General features: G+C 42.5%; 1 protein-coding gene and 1 long non-coding RNA gene across 3 annotated transcripts in view; both read right to left on the minus strand.

Annotated features, from left to right (window-relative positions):
• Positions 1-22,984, minus strand: part of LOC123601293 — a 109,960-nt gene that overhangs the window by 39,957 nt on the left and 47,019 nt on the right. The gene's annotated exons all lie outside the window — the stretch shown is intronic.
• CAVIN3 (caveolae associated protein 3) lies at positions 16,926-18,815 on the minus strand. Its single transcript, XM_045484327.1, has 2 exons — positions 18,093-18,815; positions 16,926-17,548 (listed from the first exon to the last, which is right to left on the minus strand). Exons 1-2 carry the CDS (start codon positions 18,474-18,476, stop codon positions 17,147-17,149), a joined length of 786 nt encoding a protein of 261 aa, XP_045340283.1. The 5' UTR covers positions 18,477-18,815; the 3' UTR covers positions 16,926-17,146.

Raw genomic sequence — 22,984 nt, forward strand, 5'->3', positions numbered from 1 at the left:
AGAGAGAGAGTGTGTGTGTGTGTGTGTGTGTGTGTGTGTGTGTGTGTGTGTGTGTGAGCAGGGGCAGGGGAGGGGCAGAGAGAGAGGGAGAGACACAGAACTCAAAGTGGGCTCCAGGCTCGGTGCTATCAGCACAGAGCCCAACGTGGGGCTTGAACTCACGAACTGTGAGATCATGACCTGAGCTGAAGTCGGATGCTTAACTGACGGAGCCACCCAGGAACCCCTCAGTCTCAGCACTATTGACACTTTGGACAGGCTAATTCTTTGCTGTAGGGGGCTGTTCTGTGCATTTTAAAATGTTTAGCAGCATCCCTGACCTCTCTACCTACTAGATGCCACTCGTGACACTCAAAAGTGTCTCCAGACTTTGCCAACTGTCCCCTGGGGGCAAAATCATGTCTAGTTGAGAACCAAAGGTCTAGAGAAAGGACTGTGATTGACCTAGCTTGGATGTAATGCTTCGTCCTGGGCCAGTCAGTTGTGACCAGGGGAAATAGGGATCAGTAAATTAGAACATAACTCTAGCTGGATCTATGTGGCTGCCCCCTTAATGTCTCTATGTGGCTGGAAAATGCATCCACTCAACATCTACCACACTGCAGAGATTCCCTCTAGGGTTTGGCTTCTGTAGCTTTGTTCTTTGTAGATGGTGTTAAGCTCTTTAATTTGTTATTATACTTATGTTTTACTTTTGTCAATAAGTATTGAGATTTCTTGTCTTGTTTTGGAAGCTCTTCTTCATTTTCAGGCATTTCTATTATCCTTATGTTTTAGTGTTCTGCCATCTTCAAAAAAGCTTTGACTTTTGTTTCATCTAGATCAGAGCTCCATTTTTCCTATTCAACTCCTTCTCATTAGTATAACCTGAAAAGTACTAGGCAAATATATGGGCCTTATTGTGTCTGTCCTCCAGGAAGAAAAAAAAGATGGGGGGTGGGGAGGAATGGTCATAACTAAATATCCTATACTTACTTGCTTATATACCTTGGAAGTCTGGGACTATATTAGTGGCTAAAAGCAAAGGCTAAGAGGAACAAACTACCCCCCCCAAACACACACTATCATAATGTTTAATATATATAATGGTCTGTCTGAGTAATATACTTGAAAGTCAAAGAGCCATGAGTCTATTTGAGGTATTCTGTTAAGTTCCCCAACCCACTGATCTGGAGAAAAGATCCAGATCCCAGCCCTTCCCTTGAGAGAAAGGTTGCACTGAGTTTTTGGTAGAACAGCAAAATCCTGTAACACAGGATATGCCTTCTAAAATAAGAATATTTGAAAGAATGAGCTTCCAGGGACATAATGAGAGCACCTCCAACCACGGCTGGAGCAAGGGCAGGGAGATTCAACTCTATTGCAGAATCCTGGCCCACCGGCAATGGCAGAGTATTAGAGAACGTGAGGAACAGAGATTCCTAGTGGCAGGGCAAAGAGCTTATAGGAAAGTAAGCAGAGCATCCTGCGTGGTAATGACAGGATAATAGCAGTCAGTCCAGAACTATGTGCAGTTAAGAACTTGGGTCTATCACAGCGCCAGGTTGACTCAGTTGGTTGAGTGTCCCAACTCCTGATTTCAGCTCAGGTCATGATCCCAGGGTCATGGGATGGAGCCCCCACATGGGGCTCCACACTGAGCATGGAACCTGCTTATGATCCTCCTCTCTCCCTCTCTCTCTTGCCCTCTCTCTCCCTTACTCATACTCTCTCTATTCTCTTTTTCTCTCTCTAAAAAAATAGATAAATAAAATAAAGAACTTGGGTCTATCAAATTGCAGGATCTGCATCTACTTGTGCCTAGTAGTAAACACTTCATGGGCATCAATCCCCAACAGAGACAGAGGTGCTAACACTTGCCAGCAAACAGGCAATTATGGAAAAGGGATGATAATTTAGTATTTTTAAGTTGATTTCCCCCCCTTTTTAAATTTAAATTTCAGTTAGTTAACATACAGTGCAATATTGGTCTCAGGAGTAGAATTCAGTGATTCATCACTTATATACAAGACCCAGTGCTTATCACAACAAGTGCCCTCCTTAGTACCCATCACCCATCTAGCCCATCTCCTACCCACCTCCCATGGTCAACCCATACTTTTTTCTCTATCATTAAGAGTCTTTTGTTAACCTCAGTATCTTGGGTGGACTGCACATTAATGTATTTCCACCACTGATGGAGGATATGGGGGGAAACAGGTGCTCAGGATGTAGTTTTTGTGGTTCCAAGAGGAAGCATCAGCCTTATTTCTCTTACTTAAGGCATGCTTTTAGGAGGAGTTTCTTAGAATTGAGGTAAGAGGATAGGGAAGCTAAGTTAATAATTATATACCAAAGGCCCACTATTAGATTAAACAATTATTTTTATGACTTTTTAAATGTTTATTTATTTATTTTTGAGACAGAGACAGCGTGAGTGGGGTAGGGGCAGAGAGTGAGGGAGACAGAGAATCCTAAACAGGCTCCACGATGTCAGCACAGAGCCAGATTCAGGGCTCAAACTCATGAGTTCTGAGATCATGACATGAGCCGAAACCACAAGTCAGATGCTTAACCGACTGAGCTACCCAGGCACCCCTATTTTTATGACTTTTAAATACATGTAGCATTATAGAGGACTGAAAGATAAATTCAATATATCCCTGCCCTCGAAAAATTAACAGCATTGTGGGGAATGGAACAATTATACAAACAGAATATAACAAGTATCACACAACAATGCAACTTTGGCTAAGAAGAAGAGATCACAAGTTTTTGAGAAAATCAAGAATTGAATCAAGTGTTTTGACCAACTGATTATATGACATAGATTTGAATAGGGATATCTAAGAGACGCTTTCAAGAGCCCATATGAGAAACAAGATTCTAAATGAGGATAATGGCAATGTAACAGAAATGAGACTAGATTTGTGAAATGTTGCATACCTAGCTCCTTCAAGATTTGTTGACCAATTATATATATGAGATGCTTGCAGAGGAGACAAAATGTTTGAGCACTGGGAATTGGGACAATGTAGGTAAGGTTAACAGAAGTGTTAAAAGACAAAACTGAAGCATATTAAAATTTTTAAGTTTATTTAAGCATTTATCCATTCCAACAGGATAGTGCCAAATCAGAAGTGACTAGGAGAACTCCATGACAGGAGCCAAGGTAAAGACTTACATAGAGAGCCTCTAGAAGCAAGATAAGGAAATTATTGATTGGCTCTTGCTTAAAAAGCCTAGTTGGCTGGGGCGCCTGGGTGGCGCAGTCGGTTAAGCGTCCGACTTCAGCCAGGTCACGATCTCGCGGTCCGTGAGTTCGAGCCCCGCGTCAGGCTCTGGGCTGAAGGCTCGGAGCCTGGAGCCTGTTTCCGATCTGTGTCTCCCTCTCTCTCTGCCCCTCCCCCGTTCATGCTCTATCTCTCTCTGTCCCAAAAATAAATAAAAAACGTTGAAAAAAAAAAAAAAAGCCTAGTTGGCTGTTTGTGACTGGATGTCCTTAGGTTTCAATTTTGCAACCTCAAAGCATTTACAGGCTTAGAGTTTGGTATGCTTAGGTGGACTGCCCGGGCATTAGAGCCACCTCAGTCTAATGACCTCTTTGTTTAAGTAACATGACAGAAGTAAGGGAGAAAAAAGGAAATGGAGTGGATGATGACAAGCTTGTTTTCTGAGACCCCGGCTTTAAATGTGGTATATGTAAGAGGTTTGTGATCATACAGGGTGTGGCTATCTTGTCTTATTTTTTCTCCAGTGAAGACTCCTGTCTTTTCATGCTGTCTGTTCAATTACATACCCAGTTTGTAGATAGTCTGTGCAGCGTAAGTATTTATGCTTTGAAAGCCATGCTTAGGATCCATGCCATCACCACCCACCTCCACCCTGTCTCCTCTTTATTTAGCTTTAGCTCCCTGTGAGTAACTCAGATGCCTGCAGTTTTATTTTCTTCTCTGTGCTGACAAGATGGAGATACGCCTGCAGGAGCGCTCCACTACTGAAGCTCTGTCAAGAGAGGGACAGCTGCCTGCAGAGACTCAGGCTCTAACTAAAGATTATCTATCTTCTGCATTTTTTTGGCTTCTCAACACAATCTGAAAGCCCCTTATTTGGATGCTGGAAAAACAAATGTACAGGCTCAAGACCCCATTCTGTATAAATCATATGAGGCCCTCTTACTAAATAGAGCCTCTCAGCATAGAATTGCCTCTATCTTCCTACCTTTACTTCACACTCATAAATTCCATCCTCATTTCTGACTGCTTTTATTTACTTGAGTCTATGTTTTATTGTTGTTTAACATGTTTTAAATATGTACTTTTTCCTGTACTTGTTCAAAAATAATTTGATTCGGAAACTAAGGAAAAAGTATAAAGAAGAAAACATGTGATTTGTCCTATCATCACAGTTAACATTTTTATCTAGTCTTCCTCCTCCTATGCACATTTTAATTTAATTTAATTTCTTTTTTAAGTTTATTTATTTATTTTGAGAGAGAGGGAGAGAGTGCATGCACGAGCACGCACAAGTTGCAGAGGGGCATAGAGAGAGGGAGACAGAGAATCCCAAGCAGGCTCCAGCTGTCAATACAGAGCCCCACACAGGGTTCGATCCCATAAATCATGAGATATGACCTGAGCCAAAATCAAGGGTCAGACACTTAACCGACTGAGGCACCCAGGCGCCCCAGCACACTTTAATTTTAAAATGTAGCTGGAGGGGGGGGGGCGCCTGGGTGGCTCAGTTGGTTAAGCGTCCAACTTTGGCTCAGGTCATGATCTCACGGTTCATGGGTTTGAGCTCCACATTGGGCTCTGTGCTGACAGCTCGGAGCCTGGAGCCTGCTTCGGATTCTGTGTCTCCCTCTCTCTCTTCCTCCTCCACTCGCACTCTCTCTCTCTCTCTCTCAAAAATAAATAAGGATTAAAAAAAAATTTTTTTAATAAAATAAAAAAAATGTAGCTGGGATCATACTGCATAAATGATTTGGTTTCCTTATACTTCAAACCATTGTATTTTGAAATTTTTCTCATATAATTAAAATTATTTTAAACCATAATTTTGATAGCTGCATGAAATTTCATTATTGTGAATGTTGTATTTTTCTTTGTGGTATTATCTCCTATTCTGATTACTTAATTCTTCATCATGGAATTTTCCTGGGCTATGCATAGTCCTATAGTTACAAGAGAAAAAGGAAAGAATAAAAGCCAAAATTTATACAAAGAAAAAAGCTACGAATTCTTAACTCAAAATTTCTGCTCATACTTCTGCTGTGAAAGATATATACAGTTTGGTTAAGAAATATTAAAAAAATTGACAGTGATTATATGAAGTTACCAGGGCACCTGGGTTGAACGTCCAACTCTTGGTTTTGACTGAGGTCATAACCCCAAGGTCATGGGAATGAGTCCCGCATCGGGTTCTTCACTAAGCATGAAGCCTGCTTAAGATTCTCTCTCTCTCTCTCTCTCTCTCTCTCTCTCTCTCTTTCCCTTTGCCCCTCTCCCCCATCACTCTCTCTCTCTCTCTAAAATTAAAAAAAAAGGAAAGATAGAGCTATTTTATTTATAGTCTAAGGACTTCTGAATTAAGTAGAATGGTAAAATTTTCCACTTTTTATTATCAAAATTCATACATATTCACAAGTGCAAATAATTGAAGAATCAAAAATGAAAAATACAAGTGTATATTTCCCCATCCCACTATCAAAAAGTAAATTGTTTTCTATAACATATATATTATACATATATATTTTTAATGGAATCACACAATTTATATTACTCTACATTTTCTAAGTTACCATTAATGATATCTTTTCACATATTTATTCTTTCTTTCTTATTACCTAGGGTAGAACTCATCGAACAGTAACTGAATAATAATCATAGTGCACATCTTTGTGTAGATATGCAGAGGGTCCTTTCCATTAGTATGCACTATATAAGCAGTTCATCTGTCCAGTGACCCAACAGGAGGCTGCTTTGGTGGTGGGAAGCAGTTTCCACACACTCCCTACAAATGTATCCCATGCCTGCCACAGTTTTCATCATGGACTCTGTTGAGTCTACATCATCGTTTAGGGATTAGGAATTTCCTATTACCAGATCTTGTTCTTGCATGATATTGCCAGGTGGTGCTATGATCTTTTAAGAGCTACCCTTAATGGATACTATTTGGGTTTTTTCCCTTCTGCTAATGTCTCTATCCTCTGATCTTCTTACATATCCCTGGGCACATCAACTACTTGAGATCCACATAATGTTCTGCAAGTTTTAAAAACAAATTCCACCAAATCAAGGAAGTAATACTCCCTACTTTATGTAGAATGCCCCTATATGTCAACTTTAAAATAGAGAGGAATCTGGGGGTGTCTGTGAGACTCAGCTGGTTAAGCATTCGACTCTTGATTTTGGCTCAGGTCATGATCTCATGCTCATGAGATCGAGCCCTGCATCAGGCTGTGTGCTGAGCATGGAGCTGGCTTGCCATTCTCTCTTGCCCTCTCTCTCTCCCTCTCTCTCTCTCTCTCTCTCTCTCTCTGCCCCACCCCCACTCGAGTTTTTTTCTCTCTCTCTCTCAAATAAATAAATAAACTTAAAAAAATAAATAAAATAGAGAATATCTGAAATAATGAAGAATCTTAACTTAGCAAAGGAAATTGGATAGAAGTCAAGGTTTTAAACATGAGGGGGATAATAGTAGAGATATGTATAGTCTCCAAATTTACTGACCCTCTCTAAAGGAATGGCAAAGAAAGACTGGAAACAAGCTAAACATTGAAATTATGAGTACTTATGTCTATGCTGATTGTAAATTGATGCTTTTGAACTCAGAATTATTTATTTAGAATGTGTATACGTAATCTCTCTGTCCATTGAGGAAAGTAACAGGAGTGGGGGACAGGAGAGGGTATTCTGACCTTGAAATTATGTGACATCATTTCCAAATACATTTGCTTAAATAGATGCCTTTTAAGCAAATGTTTAAAAATAGTTAATTGGGAACATTAAATTTCCATTCATAAATATGAGAAACTCCTTTCTGAAACTTATTTTTTGAAGAGTGTGTTTTGACCAGAATGAATGTGTGATTTATATATGTGAGAAGTTGAGAAATTATAAGTCTTATCAGTTCTACCTAAATGTGTGATTTGCCTGTCAAAACAGTTTTTAAAACTATTAGTTTTGTGTATTCCAGAATGATCTATAGTTCTCAAGTATACTGAAGTAAGTAAGGTGGAGTCCATTTAAGGAAAGTAAAATGTCATTATGAGTTAAATCATGTCTAAAGTCATGACTTTTTTTCAGAATGATTTTTTAATGATTTTTTTCTTTCAGGGATAAGTATGATCTTGATAGATTGAATTAAGCAACATACAGGGAGAAAAATACAGGTACTTAAAATGAAATATAGCCAGACAATTATCAAGACATTTCTCCCATATAGAGATTCTAGAGGGAGAAACAGGGTGGAGGGGGGGTCTTTTGAACCACTTAACAATTCTACCTTGAGAGAGCTGCTTCAGAATCAAGAAGGGAAGGGAATCTATCACAACTCCTGCTTTAGTAAAATTCCTTTATGAAGTTTCTTAAGTTAACTTGCACAATTCCAATTTTAGTCACTTTTATCCTAAATGTTTTGTTTTAAACCCAAATATATAGTGGTGAAAGCATATAACAGAACTAAAAGATGTATTATTCTTCAACTTGGGTATTTCTTTAATGGTGAAATAGATTATAAACCTTAACCCTCAAAGATGGCCACATGCTTCATCTCTGTCATAATTATGAAAATTATTACAGAAAATGTATTTGCAAGATATGAAAAGAACATATTTTAATCCATACAAAGAGTCAGTTATTATTTATGCCAAAACTGAAGTGCCTGAAATTTTTTATGACTGAAGTTTTCTAAATGTTCTCTATCTGCTTTTATATAAAAAATTATACAACATCTGGCTTGATATTTGGGAGAACTAAATGTAAATGATATCATGAAATAAAAAGTGAAATGTCCTTTGTGAATTGAGTTTGTGAAAATAAGGTGGACTTACAGATACTGTTCTACACAAACTTGCTTATTTAAGTTTTCAGAAATGTAACTTTATTTCTCTAATAATTTTCAGTATGGATTTGATTGCATTGTAATGTTATATCAATTTAGTTGTAACTTGACATTCTTAACTGGTTTTGGAAATTTATGAAATCTATGAAATATAGTGAAATTAAAGAAATATTTATGAAATATTTTCTGAGGTAGACATATATGTGTGTTTGTATATGTATTTGTGTGTGTATATATATGATATGTAAGTATATATGTGTGTATTCATACATATGTATATGGGTATACATGTGCGTGTATAGCTATAGAGAGGTCTCCAAAGGTTTTCCATGAAACTGAATCCAATGAAAGCAACTACTGAAATGTTTTAAAATCTCTATGTAGGTTGTGTGTGTAATACATGTATGAAAAATTATGCAGGTTCAAATTAGGACTCTAGGGAAAAATTAAGTCTATAATTTAATCCCCCAAAATTGTAAGGGCTAGGAAATTTTAGAGAAAACTCCATCAATAAGTTTTGTATGTATTATCTATTAATTACTAGTCTCCATTAATTATATGGGAATGCTGTAAGAGAAATTAGTACTCCAGCTTTTGGAGTAACTAGTAACTCTGGGCTTCATGTTCCCTAGCATTCCTCTGGATGAGGTTACAGTTTCCTTCAATTTTCAGGAGTATTTGTGTTATGTTCAGATGATTCTAACACCTTCTTTGGACTTATATTCTATAAAATCAATTTTTAAGTTTCTTAAACTGTCAGGGGGAAGGAAGTGGTACATACTTATTACATCAGGCCCCATATTTGCTCTACCTGTGTATTTTTCTCATCATCTTATCATCTTGGAAAAAATCTTAAAGCAGCAAAGAGGAACATAAATGCAAACTCTGTGCATCTTTGATGAAACTAGGAAATTTGTAAGAGCCACAAGATCTAGCAGCGAAGATCAGAGCAAGGATGATCCCAACCGCAAATCCCAGAAGATGAACATGTGCAGAACCAGCAGAACGTACTTCTCCAAGGTGAATGGGCACATCCTGAAGTGCAGAATACACAAAATTTAGTTCATAGCAATGAGAATAGAGTCTGTAGGCTGCTGGCCCAAGGAGCTTCCTTAAAGTAGTGGTTTCATTCTAATAGGAATAAAGCTTGCAGAGCTGAACACAGGCTGGTGGTTGAGGGCCTGAGGCAGCATGGATATGGCTACCTGAATGAAGAAAGCATATAAAGGACACAAGTGTTGGCAACGATATGGAGAAAAAGGAATCCTAGTGCACTTTTAGTGGGAATGTAAACTGGTGCAGTCACTGTGGAAAACAGTATGGCAGTTCCTCAAAAAGTTAAAAAAAGAACTACCCTACCATCCAATAATCACACTACTTTGGTATTTACCCCCAAAATGCAAAAACACTAATCCAAGGGATACATGCACCCCTATATTTATAGCAGCATTATTTACAACAGCTAAGAATGGAAGCAACCCAAATGTCCCTCAGCTGATGAATGGAAAAAGAAGAGGTAGTGTGTGTGTATGTATGTATATATAATGTAATATTACTCAGCCAATAAAAAAGAATTAAATCTTGCCATTTGCAACAACATGGGTTGAACTAGAGAGTATAATGCTAAGTGAAATAAATCGGTCAGAGACAAATATCTTTTTTCCTTTTTTTTAATTTTATTTTGATAGAGACAGAGAGTGCAAGAAGGGGAGAAGCAGAGAGGGAGAGAGAGAGAGAGAGAGAGAGAGAGAGAGAGAGAAAGAGAATCCCAAGCAGGCTCCGTCTGTCGGTGGGAAACCCAATGAGGGGTCAAACTCATGAACCCAACCATGAGACCATGACCTGAGCTGAAATCAAGAGTCGGATGTTTATCTGACTGAACCAACCAGGAGCCCCAGAGAAAGACAAATACCATATGATTTCGCTCATATGTGGAATTTAAGAAACAAAACAAACAAACAAAGGAAGCTAAAAAAAAAATAAAACTAAAAAACAAGACTTTTAACCATGGAGAACTTCGGTAATTATCAGAGGAGAGGTTGGGAGAGGGGGCATGGGTGAAATAGGCGAGGGGGAATTAAGATTGCACATATCAAGATCACTGAGTAATGCACAGAATTGTTGAATCATTATATTGTACCCCTGAAAAGAATAAAACATTGGATGTTAATTATACTGGAATTAAAATTTAATAAGTAAAACAAATTCTCTCTTTAAAAACAAAAAAAGGACAAGGGGCAGCTGGCTCAGTTGGTGGAGCATGCAACTCTTGATTTTGGGGTTGGGAGTTCCAGCCCCACACTGGGTATAGAGATTATTTAAAACTGAAATCTTTAAGAAAAAAAAACAAAAATAAAAATAAATAATGACATATAGTGAACCTACTGCATTTTTAATAAAAAAATAATTGAGGTTAATTGTCTTTTTAATGCTTATTTATTTGTTTTTGAGAGAGAGAGAGAGAGAGAGAGTGCAGGGGAGGGGCAGAGAGAGAGAGGTAGACAGAGAATCCAAAGCAGAGCCCGACAACCCTGAATGTCTCTGAACTCATCAGGAACTGTGGGGCTTGAACTCACAAACTGTGAGGTTATAACCTGAGCCAAAGTCAGATACTTAAGGATGCTTAACCCACTGAATCACCCAGGCACCTCTGAGGGTAATTCTAAACAATAGCCAAAGAACATAAAAAAAGAGAAAGCTAGAATCAAACTAAGGCACTGAGTATGTGAGAATGAGTGTGAGAGGAAAAAAAAAAAAATTCCTGAAAACTCCAAGGAGAAAGAAGACAAAAGACCAAGGAAGCAAGACTGCCTTGTGGCTTCCATGGGCTCTAGGCACTTTTGCCCTCATGGACTCCTTCATGCATTAAAAAAATTATCCTTTACAATTGTGTTGGTATAAAGGTAAAGGCCAATATATTAACATTATATATTAAAACACTTTTTTACCTAAAAGTTCATTTTTTTTCTTCTGATCATAAAAATTAACACTCTCACGGCCCAGAAAGGATTGTGGGCCCCAGCCATTGTCTCTACTATGCCTTAATTGACCCTGAGAGGAAACAACAGAGCTCCAAAGAACAATAAACAGGGCTCATCCATGAGCCAACTCCTCCAGGCAGGTTCTTGTTCATCCTTGTGTTCCCAGCACCTCACTGGAATAAATTTGCATATCCAAATATTCAGTGAATGCCTACTCTGTGCCAGGCACTGCGCTAGATGCTGGAGATAACAACAAACAATAAGATGTTGCCCTTGCCTTCCATGTTGGTTCCAGTGTCAATGGAGCTATGTCTATTAGGAATCTTTCATTTGCAGGGGAAAACCAAATACACACACACACACACACATACACACACACACACATACACAAAGGCAAAACTGGGATTAAACAAAAAGTATGTTTATTAGCTCACATAAATGAAAATGTCTGTGGCAAGCGCTGAGTTCCTGCCTGACTAAATTTAGGGAACAAGTGAGCATAAGCAAATAACCACAAACATTAAGCTCTCACATGCCTGGCACCATCCTGAGCATTTTACATATATCCACTCACTTAACTCACAAACTCACAAACTCACAAAGTAGATAGTGCTATTAACTCCATTTTGCCCACAAGCAAAGTGTGATATTCAGTGTCTCTCCATTTCTCAGCTCTGCCTTCCTATAGCACAGGGTTTCTTCTCAAGTTTCCATAATGGTCCAAATTTATTAGTTATTTGTGAGAGAAAAGTTCACAAGAATTCTTAATAAAGAATCTATAGGACTTGGTGACTCATTGGATGTAGGGATTGGGGTGGGCTGGGGTGGGGGCAAAGGGTCAGGTCTTTGGTTCTAACACTTTCTAAAGTAAATGCAGAAGAGAATCTTGACTTCTGAGAAAAGATGAGCACAGTTTAAGATATGTTGCATTTAGTGTTTCCTATGAGATACTGAGATAAGTATACTTTTTTTTTTTTTTTTTTACTACATCTCAGGTCCTTCTAAAAAGTCACTTGAGGGGCGCCTGGGTGGCGCAGTCGGTTAAGCGTCCGACTTCAGCCAGGTCACGATCTCGCGGTCCGTGGGTTCGAGTCCCGCGTCGGGCTCTGGGCTGATGGCTCAGAGCCTGGAGCCTGTTTCCGATTCTGTGTCTCCCTCTCTCTCTGCCCCTCCCCCGTTCATGCTCTGTCTCTCTCTGTCCCAAAAATAAATAAACGTTGAAAAAAGAAATTTAAAAAATAAATAAATAAATAAATAAAAAGTCACTTGAGAAACTTATATAATTAATTCAATAGGACAAAAAAGAAATAGAAATCAGGTTGGAGAGAAGATCATTTCTCCTCAGGAGAACCTCCTCTATAATTACTACCACCCCTGCTAGGTTAGAGGCTGCATTTGTGTGCTCCCATAGCAACTTATACTTCTAGCATCATAGCATTTATTTAAAACTTTATTATAACTGCCAGTTTGATGTAAGTTCTATGAGCGCTCTATTACAGTTCTATTATATCCCGATCCACATACTATACCATCCATCTCCATCACCTAGCACAACAAATATAAAATGAATGAATGGGCAAATAAAAAATCCTATGAGGATAGGAAAGCCGAAAAAAGGAAATTATCATTCACCAGCAATGAAGCTCCCATGTCTTTGAGTATGAAAGCCATACTTTTTTCTATGCACCTTGGCACATCCCTATTCCAAATGGATATGGGTAAATGAAAACAATCCAAAAAAGAGTGACCAAGATTGATAATAGATCACAACGAATGGCTGAATAAACCAGCAATGTTTCACCCAAGGAAGATGATGTAAAGGATGTTTTAGATGAGTCAGTCCTGTGTGGCCCACTGAAGCTGGATTCCAAGGACACACACATCATAGAAATAAAGAAATTTTGTTTCTTTATTTGTTTGTGGCCAACTGCCACATACGAGAAATCATAAAGACAGATGTTGATCTCAGTATAAAGAAGTTTCCTATCAACCAAAGTTGCCCAAAAATACAGTTGCCTGAGAGGTAGTGAATTCCTTGTCACCCGCCTTTTTCAAGCACAGGCCAGCTAAGGATAGGTAAAAAAAAAATGGTAGTGGATGTTGTGATGGAAATGCAGGTGGGTTGTATGGCTTTTGGATTCCCTTCAATGATAAGGTTATATGATTCAAGTCTCAATAAAGGAAAGTCAAAAGGATCTCCAGTACTTAACAGGGGAAGAAATTTCCTGCCAGGAATGTACATATTCTTATCCATGTAGGAGGAATATCACAGCAGAAAATGGTCATACCAGGTTTGATAATCCTATTGATTTTCTTCATCCCATTTCTACAATTCTATTTCCTTACACTTTAAGATCTTACTTTGGCTCCCCATGTTGCAGGATGGAAAAGGTTCTGACTAGCTAGTTAGACTATTCTACTTCACTTAGCAGTTGGATTTCTCACAAAAAGTAATGAATCCAGCACTCAAGGTAACCAGTGTTTTCTAAGTTCAGTTATTGCAGATCAGTCTCTCTCTGCCTAATCACGTTGGAACACATAATAAATTGTGCTTCTCATCTGAAGAACTGAGAACCAAACTCTGAACTTTGCTAATCCATCAGTGTGCCTCCGCATTGCTTAAAGCGGCCACCTAAATGCCACATATGCCGGATGACAAGTTGGTACTCTGTGTCAGTCTCCACTCCCTTTAGTTTATATTAATAACAACAGCAATAGTGGTAATGATGGAGAACAAAATGTAACAAAGAGAACTATTAAGAAAATAAGTTAGTTTTGTTTTAACTGATTTTTATCACTTCTGCTGTAGAAGCACCAGGAAGGAATAAAAAGTAGCACACACACACATCCAAGTTAGCTGAGGCTTTAGGTTCCTAAGGTCAGAGTGCAGGCTCTCTGAGCCTTCATGTGCTTCCCCGTGAACTATCAAGACATTTTATGTAAGAAATGTGCAGTTGGGCTCTTGATTTGTCTATGAGTTGAAAGGGGGAAATTGGGTAGGTTTCCAAGGATTTGGAAAAAGAACAAGAATTTGTTTTTCCTTGGGGATAGAGAAATGAGCCTACTCAGACCAGCCCCTCTGTGATGGCAGAACCTTAAAAGGAGTGGCTGCCAGGAAGCTGATACAGTCTGCATACTAAGGCTTGGAAGCCTGCAGGACAAGTCCTGAATTTCTCCAAAGGAAATGGAGCTACAGCAGAGCCAGCCTCTATGGAAGGACCCTGGATTCTGGGTACAGAGCTGGACAGGAAACCTCTGGGTTGTTGATACAACAACCAGGACACTGGTACCCCAACAGCGGCATCGTGTGGCCATGAGAAGCAATAGCAGCAGAGACATCCAAGGTCTGAGAGACCAGGAAATGGTGTGAACCTCCTGATATAACTGTACAATCTAAGAAAGGAGAGGAGCCCTAAAGTGACTAATAGACTTCCCGCCAGTCATAGTCAGTGGGAGCTTAGACTCTTCTAACTGAATTCATCAGAAAAAAATTGTAAGTCACTAGTGAATTCTGCTCCCGTTTTAAATCCCCAACTTCCTTGGGGCACCTGGGTAATTCAGTTGGTTAAACATCTGACTTCGGCTTAGGTCATGATCTCAAGGTTTGTGAGCTGGAGCCCCACGTCGGGCTGTGTTCTGACAGCTCAGAGCCTGGAGCCTGCTTCGGATTCTGTGTCTCCCTCTCTCTCTGCCCCTCCCCTGCTCTCTCTCTCTCTCTCTCAAAAATAAAAAAAAAATTTTTTTAAAGATTTTTTTTTAAAAATTAAATCCCCGACTTCCTCATCTAAAGTACTCCCCTACCCCAGTCATTATCTGTATCCTTACTTCTTTCTTTCCTTCAGGGCCCATAACCAGAAAGACCTAGTACATACGTTTGCTTGTTTTTGTCTGTCTCATAGTATACTTGTTTATTGCCTGTCTCCCCCTACACTCTCCACAAAGACAGGGATCCTGTCTTTCTCATGTGCCACTGTATCTCCAGCTCTTAAAACAGGGTCTGGCAGAAATTCCAAGTTCAGTAAATATTTGTTGAATAACTGGGTGAACGAATTATACACCTAAAACAAACTCTCCTCCAGGCACTTGTGCTAGATACTTATGTAACTTAATCCTCACAACAGCCCAATAGAGGCTATCATTTGCCCATTTAATAGATGAAGAGGGGCACCTGGGTAGCTCAGTTGGTTGAGCATCTAACTCAGCTCAGGTCATGATCTCACCGTTCGTGAGTTCGAGCCCCACATCGGGTTCTCTGCTGTCAGCAGTTTCCTTCGTATCCTGACCCCATCTCTCTCTGCCCCTTCCCCGCTCTCTCTCTCTCTCTCAAAAATAAATAAACTTAAAAAAAAAAAAAAAGATGAAGGAACTAAGAAGCCAAACTATAACCACTGAGCTCTACTGCCACACACCATTCCTGTTTTCCATCTCACTATTTACCTTTTCCAAGAATATGGCCTTAAACATCCCCCACTTATCCTCCTTCAGGTTAGGTTGCATCCCTTCCCTCTTTTGTCTCAAAATAACATAACAATCACTACACTTACATCATCATGTTTGCATCTCCCTAAACTCTGAAGTCCCTAAAGGCCTCAGGATTGTTATCTTGGTGTTCAAAGACCTAACACAGGGCCTACAAACACATTAGGTACTCAAAAATGTTTTCATATGACAATAACTGATTGAATGGGCTGACGGCCATGCTCCCATCCCTAGCTAATCCCCTCGCACTTCCCATTTCTTCTGTGATGCTCTTGCTTCATGAGGGCCTACTGTGGGCCAGGCATGGTATCTGGCATGGGGAATACAGAAATTAATAAAACAATCCCTACAGCAGAGGAGCCACAGTGTAGTGGGATGGGATGGGGAAAGTAACTGCAATCAATCGCAAACCAGACAGTTAGCACTGCGGTGTAGAGGAGGTGCTTTGGGAGCAAGGAAGAGAAGCATCTGACCCTGAAACAGGGGTGCCTTGCTGAGTTTTTCAGGAGAGTTAGAGATGAGAATGAGAGCACACAGCTCAGTGTAATTCAATAGAATGAGGAGAAGCGACAAAAGATGAGGCTACAAAAATGGGCAGGAACCAGATCACAAAAAGTTATATTAAAGATGCTGAAGGAATATTCAAGAACTCAGACTTTATTCTGAAGGTGATGGGGAGCCACTGAGGGTCTGAAGCAGGAGGATGATGGGATCAGATTGGCAGTTCAAATAATGGTCAGGTGAAAGATAAGGCCTAAAACAGAGCAGTGGCCATGGGTATTCAAAAAGTGGTCAGACTGCAGAGGTAACTGTTTCCATGGGGGAGGGGATTGAGAGAGAGAGGGAGTACTCCAGGGAGGACTCCCAGGTTTCTGTGTGGATGGTGGTGACATTCATTGGTAAAGAAAACGCAAGAGGAGATGCCATTTTGAATGATACTAAGTGCTCAATAAATATTAAATTGAAATTGAACTTAATTAAAAGATAGATTGCTTCCTTTGGACACATTGACTTGAGGTACATTTCAATTGCGGCTCAGGACAGTGGTCTTGGAGTGTGTATGGCTGGTGGCAAAGGCCTGGGAGTCAGTCTGTTCACAGAGGACAACCCAGAATGAGAAGGCTGAGAATAGTGGAAAGCCCAACTTTTAAGAGATGGAAGAGGAAGAAGAAACTAAAAGGAAAACCACTTGTTGACATTTATTGAGCACCTACAGCAAGAGACTGTACTGGATGCCTCTCCAGGAGTAAAGTGCTCAAGAAGCAAACGGCCAGCAGGTTTTTTCTATGTGCCCAAGACTCAGTGGGAACCTGAGAAACGATACAATGATCTGGTTGAAATTGAAGGCACATTCCAGGTTCCGACATTTGTCTTACTCCTCCAAGCCTTTTCCTCCCACCCCTTCACATGGAGTCTGGATTAGGTGACATTACTTTTATTGAAGGGGAGTGCAAGCAGGTGTGGGCAGCTGCTTCTCTTTTAGAGGATGCAGGCTAAACTGAAGGCACTGGGAAGCGAAGGCCAGAGCCGGGCTATGGGTGCAGGATTCACTCCTTATTTGGGCGTGAATGCTGCATTGGGAGAGGGAGATTTATTTGGGGACTAGGCATAGGCACAAGAGAAGCAGACAGCACCAGCCCTCAGGCCGCACTTTCTACTTGGAGCACCGCGGCTTCAGCAGCCCCAGATTTCCCGGGATCTTCCTCGGTGTCCTGTGGAGGTTCTGGCTCCAACTTGGGCTCCAGGGCAGGCCGGGCTTCTGGCTGGCCATCAGCCCTCCGGCCAGGGCCTAGGCGAGGTGGCTTGACTGGCGTGGGCGTTGGTGCTGCGGGGCCTTTCCGACCAGAGAGGGCCCTTCGCAGGCTCTGTACCTTCTGCAACCCGCTGCGCCGAAGCCGCCGGGCTCTGGACTCCACAGGCTCCTCGTCTGAGCTCTCCTCAACTTCGGCCTCCGGCTGCTCTGGGCCAGGCTGGGGCTGGTCTGCCGGGCCTAAGGGCTCTGGCGCCTTCTGGAAGGCGCTGGCTGGGATTTCAGCCTCCTCCTGCATGTGATGAACACAGCTCTGACCCTGGCAGTCCCCTACCCCGCAGCAGCCTGAGCCTCACTCCTCAATTACACCGGGGAACCGCCCCACCCTTGGGGCGGGCCCAAGGGGCAAAGAAAAGGCAGGCGTGGGAGAACAGGGGGCAGGGGTGGAGAAGGGGAGCTACTGGCAAACTGCAAAAGTTTGGAAATTAGGTGGGACCCGCTTAAGCAGGCTGGTGGTCGCAGGGGCAAGAATCGGAGGCAGGGAACGGTCGCAGGATGCACTTCCGCCACCGTTATTTCCATTCAGGGATGGGCTGGGACTTGGAGCAAATTCGGTGTACGTGGCCTGAGTTCGAGCTGGCAGACCCTGGTTGGCCAGGCTGCGTTCAGGCTCTGAGGGATGGGGCAGCGTGGTGGGAAGTGGGTGCGGCTCTGCAAGGCCGTTCCACCGGATGGGGTCAGGAATGCGGGTGTGGTAGGCGGCCGGGTAAGGGGGGTGGGGGGTGGGGTTGGCCCAGATGGTGGCCGGGAGGTGGGAGACGCCTGTGGTCACTGACCTTGAAGAGCAAGACGTGGAGCTTCCCGCGCGCCACCAGCAGCCCGTGGTTGGCCTCCAGCCGCTGCACCTGGGCGGCGCGGCGCACGGCGCGCTCCTGGGCGGCGTCCGCGTGCGAGCCCACGCGCTCCGCCTTGGCCAGCAGCTGTGCCAGCGTGTTGCTCGTGGTGTCGTGGCTGCGGCTCAGCGCCCCCAGGCCGCTCTGGATGCGGCGCACAGAGCCCGCCAGGCCTCCCTGCCTCCGAGCCAGGCCCCCCTGCCGCTCCCGCAGCGCCTCCAGCATGGTGGCCAGCTTCTCCAGCAGCGTCACCACCGTCACGGCGTGCACCGGGCCCCTCGCCGGCGCTGCGGGCACAGGCCCCGGCTCCAGCGCGCTCTCCCCCATGATCGCCGGCCTCCCTGCCTGCTCTCCCTGCGGCCGCTGGCTGCACTCTGGGCTGGGGCCTCCTTTCCCGGCTCCTCCCCAGCTCCAGCCGTGACTCAGGCAGGCGGAGCGGGCCGTCCCGGGAGGCGTGGGGTGGGGGTTGGGGGGGCAGGGCGGGGAGGGGGGGCGCGGGATGGCGGCGGCGGGGTTCTTCGTAAGCGCTCCCCCTTCTGCTGCCCCGCCCCGGGAGCCCCCGCAGGGCAGCAGGTTGGCTTAGTATCCGCCCCCCTTCCCCAAATTTGCTCCCTATAAGTTTGAGTTCCCTCCTCGGGCCCAGTTCGCTGGTGTGTCTCTTTCTGGAATGTACTTTCACCACCGCAAAGGGTGAGCCATGGAAAATTTTGTTGTGCACATCGAGTGGGCAAAGAAACTATGTAAGAGAGGCACAAGGATAACCTGAGGGGCTTCCACAGCCACTGCCTTCGGCCTCCCTCGCTTCTGAGGATTGTATTTGTGCCCTCGGGCTGGGAGCGGTAGGCAGGGATACCCTGGGAAGCTAACCTACAGACTCAGACGCCAGACCGTTTAGGTTGGAGGCCTGGCTTTACGACCGCACAGACTGCTCAAAGCGCACCAGCAGGCGGGGCATCCTCTGGTATTTTCCTAATAGTCATCGCCAGGGTTTAGCCACAGGCCTCCTTTACTGCTTCTCTAGCTCTTACTGTTGGGTAGCATTACCCTGTTTTCTTTCTTCTAGTTCTCTTACCTCCCTTTCTTTGAGTTTCAAGGGTAAAGCCCTGGGACACCTAGCTCTTACACCCTAAGCTTGGAGGGCAGACAAGACACCTCTTCTTCCTCTGAAACCCTTAAAAGGGTTAGGGTAGGGGCTCCTGTGTGGCTCAGTCCCTTAAGCCACTGACTCCTGATTTCTGCTCAGGCCATGATCTCACAGTTGGTGGGATCAAGCCCCTGTGGGTAAGACTGTGCACTGACAATACAGAGCCTGTTCAGGATTCTCTCCCTCTACTCCTCCCCTGCTCTTGCTCGCTCTCTCAAAATCAATACACATTAAAAAACAAAGGGTTAGAGCAGGTGCTGGTATGTCTTTGTTTTCATGGAGGTTGGTTGTGTCTCCTGCCTGAATTTTTTTTTTTTTTTTACTTTTTCTAGAAATTGGTGAGAATATCTGCAGCGAGTGAAGATTTGAAATTGCTGCTGTAGAGCAGGAGAGAGTGCACACAGAGGATCCACTTACTGTGGATTATGAATTGTTACTGTCATCTGTTTCGAAAATCCCGTCTTGTCTTTAACAGTACTTGGTAAACTGAGTGTAGGCTCAGGAATCCAAGCAATCCATTGATCCTGATGAAAACTCTATTCCTCTCCTCACCCAATCTATGAGGGGTGCTTGATAACAATTGTGGAAGAAACTGTATTACTTAGCATGGTTACATGGAAAAAATCCATGGTCTGACACAGAAGTACTGCAAAGGATGGCATCTACTGCCAGATTTCTGGGGGGTGCTAAGCTGATGACTGACTTCTACAGATATGAGGTTATGGAGCCTGAGTCCTCTGCTTAGCACAGAGGAAATGGACTCCCTTGGGAGCCTGATGGGAATCACCATTTCTTCCATTAGACCTGTATTTGCTCAAAGAGACCCATCAGGATGTGCCAGATAAAACGCTTTCAAACTAAGGGAACAGAAAACCCAATTCAGTTCTTAAAAACAAGAAATCCAATCTAAACATAATTGAAAAACACTACCATAGAGTGATGATTAATTGTGGATCAGTCACAGCTTCAAATCTAGTTCTCTACAGATCTCTCAGTTGTTCCCTCCTACAAGTGTCAGCTTCATTCCCAAGCTAGGCACAAGGTGGCTACAGCAGTTTCAGGCCTCATATCTATGCACACCGTCAAGAGAAAAAAAGGGACCATCTTACAATTTAGGACATCTATTTCCCAGAAGCCACCCAGAATCTACTTGCCTTCCACTGGGTTACATGGCCATTTCAGAACCAAATTCTATAGCTAGGGAAGTATCATGCATTGGTAGGCTTTAGCCTGAATTCCTTCACCCATCAGTGATCAGAGAGCTGATAATTACCTTTTGACAAATTAGGCCCACTTCTTGAGCTTCCCTAGAAACATGGATGGTATGGGAAGAAAAGTGGATATCTGTTTTAAAAATCTCAGCACTGCCAGAATTAGTCAATCAAAATGCAACCAGAGGAAGCATATGAGAGAATCACCAGCCTTGAGCAATGCTAAGGGAGTCAAAAGCATTTGGAAGCAAGACTACATGGGTAGGTATTTTTCAAAGGCCTGCTAAAGGAGCTTAAAACTTAGGAATAAAGCCATTGATGATTCTACTGGTCTCTCTAAAAGCTTAAGTATAAAAGTCATAGGAACTGGCTGGTGTTGAAAAATGGGAGCCCAAAAGGTAGGTTAAAAAAAAAAAAAAAAACTTGGGGCAACCCAGAAGAATGCCCTGAGTCAACAAAGCCCAGATTGACAGAAATTACAGTATTACAATGTTGATCATGGAGTATCCAAGAAGAAGCTATATTGCAGTTTCCAATTAAGATGAGGGAAAAAGAAAACAAGAATTCAGAATGATACCCCCTAAGGCAGTATAACTTGATCTTAAAGATTTCTGGAGTGTGGCTGCTACCCACTCCCTCAAACTCCTTGGTGTAGGCATTAAAAGTAGACACCCACTGGTTGTAGGTTTATTGTGTCCCCACCCCCGCCAAAAAAATTTATATATATATGTTCAAGTGCTAACCTTTGATGCCCGTGAATATGTTCTTATTTGGAAACAGGATCTTTGCAGATGTAATCGAGTTAAGATCAGATCATACTAGAGAAGCATGGGTCCTTAATCCAATATGACTGGTAGCCTTATAAGAAGGGGACATAAGGCACATAGGGAGAACACCATCCAATGATGGAAGTGAGATTGGAATTATGCTGCCAGAAGCTAAGGAAGGCCTGAAATGACCAGAAGCTGAAAGAGGCATGGAAAGGTTCTTCCCTAGAAGTTTTGGAGGGAGCATGGCCCAGCAACACTCTGATTTCAGACTTCCAGCCTCCAAAACTGTGACAGAATAAAGTTCTGTTGTTTTAGGCCACAGTCTGTGGTAATTCACCTTGGTAACCCTGGGAAACTAATGTATCTATTAATTAATCACCATAGTATCACAGTATTCCCTTACATAGGTTGCCCCCTCAATGGCCTTCTCCATTCTGTAGAAGTATGAAATTCTCTGTAGGAAAAGTTAATAGAACATGAAGACTCCCTTTAGGACATAGACAATTCAATTAACAGTTGCCCAGAAATAATGGATCTTGCAAAAATGAATGGAATGCTATGGTGGTGGAGCAAACACATGCTTTAAAAAACTAAAACAAAGGTATTGCCTACTCTACTTGTTAAGGGTTCCTTTTCTACACTGGTCCATCCCTGTCCTAGAATTTGTCATACTATGAGGAAGGATTTGGCTTTGTTAAAAAAAGAAAAAAAGCCACTACACCTTTCATCTGGGTTAAATCTGCCTGGAATATGTCTGCCTAACAAAGATCTGCTCAAGGATGGCTCTCTGTCTCTGCCAGTATCAAAAATAGTTGGAGGGGCACCTGGGTGGTTCAGTTGGTTAAGCATCCAACTTTGGCTCAGGTCATGATCTCACAGTTCGTGAGTTCAAGCCCTGCATCAGGCTCTCTGCTGTCAGCATGGAGCCTGCTTCATTTTCTCTGTCCTCCTCTCCCTCTGCACCTCCCCTGTTCTCTCTCTCTCTCTCTCTCTCTCTCTCTCTGTCTCTCAAAAATAAATAAACATTAAACAAAAAGAGTAGTTGGATGTTCCCTTTACTTTAAATCAGAGGAGGGCACAGGAAACCACTAAAAGGGACAGACTAGGTTACAAATGCCTTAGGTGGTATCATTCTGCATCCTTGTTTCTCTCTTCTTTTCTCACTGGTCAGGTGATGTTGAAAAGATCCCATGAAACAAAAGTGGCAGAGGCACTGCAGTTCTTAATATTATACCTGAGGGGATGATTACGTGCCATCAGGTCTCGGGACCCACTACAAGGAATCCAGAAGACAGGGATTAAGAAGTAGTGGTACTTGAGCCTATGACAGGTAGTGAAGCATTCCATTAATTTTTGCAAGATCCATTATATTTGGGCAACTGTTAATTTAATTGTCTATTTTCTACAAGGAGTCTTCAGGTTCCATTAACTTTGGGTTTTAGAGTCAGCATATGCTCCACCTTGGAATTCTTACTCCATATCTTGGGTTATCCAAAAGGACACATACTTTGGACAGGGTTCAGAGGAGCTTCAGTGACCAGCCCTGGCCAAGTTACAAGGCACAGTCTGGTCAGCTCTAGCCCTTGGGTCCCATAAATTGGAAAGAAAGATAAGACTTGAGGTCTATGTGATTTCTGCCTCTCTCATAAAATGTTTTGGGTAGGGGGGTGGGTAGGCAGACCCTAGTATGAAAAATATAGCAGAAGTATT

This window comes from Leopardus geoffroyi, chromosome D1, assembly GCF_018350155.1.
Source record: "Leopardus geoffroyi isolate Oge1 chromosome D1, O.geoffroyi_Oge1_pat1.0, whole genome shotgun sequence".
NCBI lineage: Eukaryota > Metazoa > Chordata > Mammalia > Carnivora > Felidae > Leopardus > Leopardus geoffroyi.

Excerpts from the sequence above, each read along its gene's own strand:
- CAVIN3 (XM_045484327.1), bottom strand. The coding sequence starts at position 18,476 with ATGGGGGAGAGCGCGCTGGAGCCGGGGCCTGTGCCCGCAGCGCCGGCG. Across the intron at positions 17,549-18,092 it reads TCCACGTCTTGCTCTTCAAG|GAGGAGGCTGAAATCCCAGC; the intron begins GTCAGTGACCAC and ends CATCACATGCAG.